The sequence below is a fragment of the Phalaenopsis equestris genome, unplaced genomic scaffold (assembly GCF_001263595.1).
Source record: "Phalaenopsis equestris unplaced genomic scaffold, ASM126359v1 Scaffold213708, whole genome shotgun sequence".
Taxonomy (NCBI): domain Eukaryota; kingdom Viridiplantae; phylum Streptophyta; class Magnoliopsida; order Asparagales; family Orchidaceae; genus Phalaenopsis; species Phalaenopsis equestris.
Window position 1 is genome coordinate 1 of NW_018232535.1, and position 7,634 is coordinate 7,634.

The 7,634-nt window shown below is 34.5% G+C and overlaps 1 protein-coding gene across 1 annotated transcript; it reads right to left on the minus strand.

The window, feature by feature from the left end:
- Positions 1 to 6: 6 nt before the first annotated feature.
- On the minus strand, positions 7 to 6,927 carry LOC110037001 (protease Do-like 8, chloroplastic; the record flags this gene model as incomplete). The annotated part of the gene is made up of 3 exons (XM_020741561.1): positions 7 to 332; positions 736 to 822; positions 6,848 to 6,927. Coding segments are annotated over 3 exons (287 nt in total), but the record flags the coding sequence as incomplete, so codon positions are not given.
- Between the last annotated feature and the right edge of the window lie 707 nt (positions 6,928 to 7,634).

Consider the following 7,634-nt stretch of genomic DNA (forward strand, 5'->3'; position numbering starts at 1 on the left):
GTGTACTCCCACAGTTCACATTTAGAATTAAAGTGCCAAAACAGACCATTTACATGGATTTTAAGTGTCAAATTAGTTCCTAAATCTCTTCAATGTATAGGGACTAAATTGATTTTTATATTCTGGGAATAAAATGACCCTGAAAAAAAGACGGGATCATTTTAACACTTTTCTCTTTAGAACTATTACATATTTTGCACCAAATAATTTCGCTAAAAACTCACAGGCTTCTCATCAACAGCAAGAATGATATCACCCAGTAATATATTGCCTGTAAAACCTCTTCTTGTAGGAAGCAGACCTGCCTTTGCTGCAAGACTATTAGCAGTAACCTGAATGACAATTAAAAAAGAAAGCAAACTTACTTTGCAACGGTATTTTCCACCATCAACAGTGATAAAAATAAAAATAAAAAAAATGAAAAGCATTTAAATACATAATACAAAATTCATATGTATTTACTAATCTAAAAGCTAAATTTTCATAATTACACTGATAACATTAAAATCTTTAATATCACATCAAAATTATCCGTCACCCCCTTTAAAAGTGATGCATAATTTCATTCATAGATTTAAAACACCCAAGTGTCATGTACGTAAATATTAAGTTTAGGGTAAAATATGTAAATTCATATGAACTGTGTGCCACGTATGTAAATTTTCCCTGATAATAAAACATGGAAAGCAATTACAAGAGCCTTTAATAGACTTGTAGTGAAAACTACTAATATACCTGCAGCACCAAGGCTCCTTTCCTAACGTTTAATTGATTAGCAACAAGATCGGAAGCAACCTCAATATTTAAGCCAGCACGAACAGCCTTAAATTAAAAGAAAAAAATAGGATTAATAAGAACTATGTGAAGGTCAGTAATTTTGCTTGGTCCACAAGCACAGTAGCTAAAGCAAATAACAAAAAAGTTTCAGCCAATGTGCGTCACGGCCCATAAGCGATAACCTCGTGTGTTAAGTGGATTTGAGTAAATCTAAAGTTGCTTGATTGCATGAAAACGGTCAAGGCACTGCGTACTTGTGCAGGCTAATTTTTTCTCGACAACTTTAGCATAACATTCAAAAACGTATTGTTAGATATTAGTCTTTTTAATGGTAAATTTTAATTTACAAAATTTGTTGCTATTTGTTATTGTGAACTAGAATCAAAACAATATTTAAAGCTAACTATGTTTTAAACCATATATCATTAAAGGGAAACAGTGGTATTAAAAGTAAAGCTGCTGCAAGTTGAATAAATGAATTAAAAAAAAGTAATAACTCATCAAACATTCAATAAAAATGAAAGGATGATTCATACAGTTGAACACTACATAGTAGGGGACAAATCTAATGATGATTATAACTGAGAGAGAATCATTTATACTTGGTTGACTAAATGACATCAAATAAAAAGCCAAAATGACTTAGCAATAGAAAACCAAAAAACCTCATGATAAGTCACTTTTCCGCCTAGAAAATAGTGTTAAACTTGGTGGAATTTACGAGGAACTTCGAGGAAAAAAAACTATTTTTCTTATAAAACTAATACAGCGGATAACAAATATATATAAAGCTTAGACTAACCCTCATACAATTGGAGAGAAATTCAAATCATCATGATAAGAAGAAAATAAATAAAAATGCAATAATTGATAATTAAGGGACAATAATTTCTCCCCCTCACATGTAGTAGCAGGCACTCAATTTCCTAAACCGTAGACCAATGTGGTCCACGGTTACATGCATATTAACACTTCCCCAAACTTCCCATCAAATTGGGTTGTATATGTCATACATCCCAAACTTACAGCTGAGATCACTAAATGATTTCAAGAAAGAGCATTGGTAAGAATGTCAACAATCTGATATTGAATTTGGGATATAGTTTAGCTGGACAACACCTCAACTGACCTTCTCGGAGATAACGTGTATGTCAATCTCTATATATCTGATTCAATCATGATATACTGGACTTTTTGAAATATTGATGATCGATTGACTATCACAGAACATTTTAATAGTGCTTTTTTTTTCCATGTGTAATTCCACCAGTAAACTTTTTAGACACATCCCTTGACAAATTCCTAGGTCCATAGCACAATACTGAACTTATGCATACTTCTTGCCACCCCAATTTGTTTTTTATTTCTCCAAGTAACTAAGTTACCTCATACAAACGAACAACAACCCATGATAGATCTTCTGTTAGTCAGTTCTCTTGCCAAGCTAACATCAGTGTAGATCTCAATGTTAAGGTTTTCAGTTTTCTTGTATATCCACCTACATTCTAGAGTTATCTTTAGGTACCTCAAGGTTAGAAAGACCGCTCCTAAATTATCTTCATTTGGATCGTTCATATATTGCCTCACTAAACCCACAGGAAAAGCAATACCATGTCTTGTATGTAACAAATAAATAAGTTTCCCCACAAGCATTTGATACCTCCTTTTTTTCAACTGGGGTGTTATCTTCTTATTTTGATGGTCATCAATTGGGGTCCATAAGAGTATCTATTGTTTCGCACCCAGACATTCATGTCTCTCCTTTAATGATTCAAGGATATATTTTATCTAGGATATGACAATGCCTTCTTTGGATCTAGTTAATTTCATTCCCATGAAGTATCTTAAAGTTCCAAGATCTTTGATCTCAAACTCAGAAGTTATAATTTTTGTATTGTTTCAAGTTCCCAATAAGATAATATCATCTATATATATAATAAGGATGGTCACCATACCTTTCTTATTTGATTTCATAAGTAAAGTGTGATCAGTTTGACACTGATAGTACTCATTTGCAAGAATAGACTTGGTGAACCTTTCAAATCATGCTCAGGGTAATTGTTTTAACTCATACAATGATTTCTTTACTTTGTACACTAGCTGATTATTTGTGTTGTTCTTTAATACTAAAGAAATCTCCATATACACTTCTTTCTCAAGATCTCCATTAAGAAATATATGTTTTATGTCTAACTGATGTAAAGGCCAGCCCAAGTCAACAACGAATGATAAAATACTCGTATTGAGTTAAGTTTCACCACAATGCAAATGTCTCCTTGTAGTTGATCTCACAAGACTGAGTGAACCCTTTTGTTACAAGTCTAGCCTTGAACATTTTTAAGCTCCTATTTGCTTTGTATTTAAAATTGAATATCCATTTGCACCCTACGTTTCTTTTCGCATCTGACAGAGTGATTATGATCCATATACTATTATTTTCAAGGGCAAGAATCTCTCATTCCACAACTTTTTTCCAAGCAGGAATAAATAAAGCCATTTGGATTGAATTTGGGACCTGCACATTATTCAGGTTCTGAACAAAAAATTTGTAAGAGGAAGATAATTTTTCATATGTCACAATTTCTTCTATCGGGTGTTTTGTGCATTATTATGATTCTTCTTCCTCTTGGTTCTCATGATTTGTTGACCCAATATATGTATGAATACTTGGGGTGTGTGAAGTTGGTTCTAGCGATTTGCATTTCTGATTTTGCATATTATCCCTTACATGCTCACTAAGCTTTTTTTTTTCCGAAGTTCTTGGTTCTTGGTGGGAGCTGTGGAAGGATTTAATGGAATAGTAAGTTCCCGTTGAGATTGATTTGTGATAGTCGAGACAAGAGTGGGTTCATAAAAGATAAAAGGGAGGTGAGCTTGAGGTTTTTGAATTGTACCCCAAATCTGATGTTCTCTCTAACTCTCCTCCTGAATATTAGATTTGGGTAATATGATTAATTTTCAAAGAAGATGACATCCATGAAATTGTAAAGTTTTTATGCTTCTGGAGAGTAGCATTTAAACTTCTAAGTTTGGTCTTGATTTGATTGATGTGATGTAGATGAACAAAATCAATGCAACCAAAAATTTTTAGAGGTGGGTGAGGAGTGAAGGACTGAATGCGGGGGTATGATTTTATGAGGGTGTTGAGAGGTTTGTTAAAGTTTAGCACTATGTCGGGCATTCTATTTATGAGATAAGTAGATGTGAGAATTGCATCCCCTCATAAGTGTTTGGGTACATTGATAGTGAATAGAACTGAACGGTTGTTCACCTCGAGAAGATGTTTGTTCTTTTTCTCAGCCACATCATTTTGTTGGGGTGTGTCAACACAAGTACTTATATGAATAATTCAATTTTTGAATAAATAAGGGCCGAGAATGGAGTTGCAGTAGTCTTTTGCATTATCAATTTGAGAATTTAAATTCTGCTCTGATATTTAGGGAGGATCATGTTGTGAAAGGTTTCAAATATGTTAGTGTAATCATAAATGAAGATGACAACCCACCTACCTCCACTTATATTTTTTATTATTGAGGGCTCCTTGATTTCACTATGAACCATAAAGAAGGGATGAGTTGGTTTGTATTCTAAGCATGAGTAAACTTGTCAAGTATGTTTAGCAAGTTGACAAGTTTTGCACTGATAATAACTAGGCTTTTTGTTGATAAACAAGTTGTGATATGATTTTTTAATACAATAAAAATTAGGATACCTGAGGTGAAAATGTCATAATATAACTTGACTTATGACAAACAAACTCAAATACAAGACTTGACTCAAAGGATTATGAATGGTGGGACGGTCCTTTTGAAGTGGGAGTCCTAATAAGCAGATAAAATTTTTGATACTTTTCAACACTGACAATCACTCTTCTCGAGTCCATCAACTAAAATTCACACAAATTATGATAGAATTTAGTAACAAAATTCATAGCACGAATAAGTTTACTGATAGACAGTAAATTACAGTTAAGTTTAGGAACATAAAGTATGGATTAAAGTATAAGATCAATTGTGAATTTCACACTTCCTCTTCCTTCCACAGATGTGGGAGTTATATGTAATTCTAACTGCTACATGATGTTTGCAAGCATGGAAGGATTGAAAAGCAGTGATATCACCTTTTATGTAATCAAATGCTCCAAAGTCCATTATCTAAGATTGATTCTTCTTATTGAGAGCAACAAGAGCAGAAGGAAGATTATCTTGATGTGCTAGAACATTGGTGGAAGGCTCATAATATAGTCCTAGAAGCCTTTGGAGAGCTTCAAGTTATCCTTATTGAATAGAGCATGTTCATGAGCCTTGTCTTCATTTAATATTGTATTTGCTAGATTTTTCCCATCACCTTTGATTTTGTTGGGTTTTCAATATGCAAGTTTTCCATAAATTTTCGAACATTTCTACTTCAGATGACCAAGTATTTTTGCAATGTTCACACCACAGTTTGTTCCTCTTAGATTTGTTATCTTGTGATGATATATGAGTGCATAAAGCTGAGTTGTCAACATTTGATATAACAGGATTAGCTGCCATCATGAATTTATTCCTACTCTCTTCCCTTCGTATTTCAGCAAAGGATTCATGAATTGAGGAAAGAGGTTTGATTCTCATGATTCTTTCTCTGACTACATCCAGTTCCTTGTTGAGTCCCAGATGGAAGGTGAAGGTTCTCTTTTCTTCAACAATGGTTTTGTAAAGAAAAGAGTCCTATGAGTACCTCCATATGTGTGTTTCATACATATCAATATGGAGCCAATATATGGATAAAGTGTTCAAGTATTAAGTGGCATTCAGCTCACTTTATCTCAAGTCATGTAATTTAATTTTAGTGTCAAACTAACTCAAAGGTGTTGTCAACACTTGAATAGCTTCCCCTTGTGGTTGACGTGACATGACATAACCATGTGATCTTCAATCTTCCAAGTTCAATGCATAGGATTTGTAATTTCTGGTGTAGGATTTCCCTTGGTAAAATAATCATCTTTTCATTTATCATAGATGTGCATGAACACAGATTGAGACCAGTAGAGGAAATTATTGTCATGTTCTTTGTGATTGGTGATGCGGGAGGATATTTCAGATGCTACAGAATCAATTATATATTAGGTTTAGGTTCAGAAGTAACTTATAGAGAGGAATATGTAGCTTTCATGCCGTATTTGGTCATGATATGATTCCGACAGGAAGGAGGCTCGCTAGGGAGAAACAGTTGGCGGAAATGAAATTTCTTCTTTCTACCGGAGAGACAAACCGTCTATCGTCGACATAGGATTTTTATTAGAGAGAAAATTCTCAAGATTCCCGCCGAAGAAGAGATCGGTGGTTGGGAAGCGGGAGTAGCGTCCACAGGGACGAACACCTAGATTTAGTGGAGTAATGCCTGCAGGGAAGGACCATCAGCAGGGAGGAGATAGCAAGGAGAGAATCCGAAAGGAGGAAGGAGAGCTAAGATTTGTTTCCAAGCTCCGATGCCATGTGAAATTTCGGAGGAACTTTTTTAGAGGAAAAACTCTCTAATTTTCTCATTCAACTAATACAAGTAAATAACAAATATATATACAATTCAGACTAACCCTCGTACAATTAGAGAGAAATTCAAATCATCATGATAATTAGGAAATAAAAAAAAACACATTAATGGAAAATTAAGGAAGAATAATTTCTCCCTCTCAAATGTAGGGCCGGACCCACGGTTTTCTTGGTGAGCCCATATGGCCCACGGTTATATGCATATCAACAAACTTCATAACTTTTTTGCATCAATTGTGATCAAACTCAACTTAAATATTAAACCTAACTAGAACTTATTCATGACTTCAGCAACAGAAAACCAAAAAATCTCATAATGGAATGTCAACAAGAAAAAATTGGAAGATGTATGCGCAAACAGAACGTCATCAGAGACTTGTTACATGAACTAATTGAAATGTAACTTGTTCATGCTGAAAAAGCAAGTTATATTGTTTAGCATCTAGTTTGATAAGAATTAACGATAATTAGGAATCTACATTAATCCTAACCAGCTAAGCTTAAACAATCAGAATATGCTTGAGAGGAACAGAACATACTTTTCCAAATTTGATCAACTGAGGTACAATCTTAAGAACAGTTGATGATGGAATTGCAAAGCCTACTCCAGCAGATGTCCCTGAAAAGTTAAGGGAAAAAAATAAGTGCCCAAGTAAATGAGCAAAGGTAAATCCAGTTCGATAAAACCGACATAAAATGTGTCTCGTATCCCTTTGGCACTTACAAAATGTGGTTCAACACCACATGCGTAACAATAGATGACTGCATTCTAATGTTGTCAAAAGAAAATTTATAATGCAAAGAAATTATAGTTAATCACAATTGGTCATCAGTTGCTTTTCTGCAGTTCATGTCTTAACAAATCAACGTGATTGTTGAATCAGCAGATTCGTGATAATGCCATGCGCATGGGTTAACATAACTTATATTTTTATAAATAGAAAAGGCCAAAATGGTCCCCCAACAATTTGCATGGGGTAAAAATTATCTCATGACTATTTAATGATCCCTGGCAGGACTATTTTAATTCCGATTTCAAAATTCTATGGATTATTTTAACCTTAGGGTCCGTTTGGGGCAGCTTATAAGTGCGGGCGGTGTTTCAAAACGCCGCTGTACCATTTGGTTGGCGCGTTTCACCAGCTTATCTGAAACTGCATTTGAGTTTTTACACTAAACGCAGACCCCGGGTCGACCCCTGTGGTCTGCCCACGGGCCGCATTTCAGGATAAGCAGTTCATCCTGAAAGACACAAGCTGCATCAAACGGACCCTTAATCTAAATATTTTGTAGACTGAATTGGCCTTTTACATAAATAAATTGCAA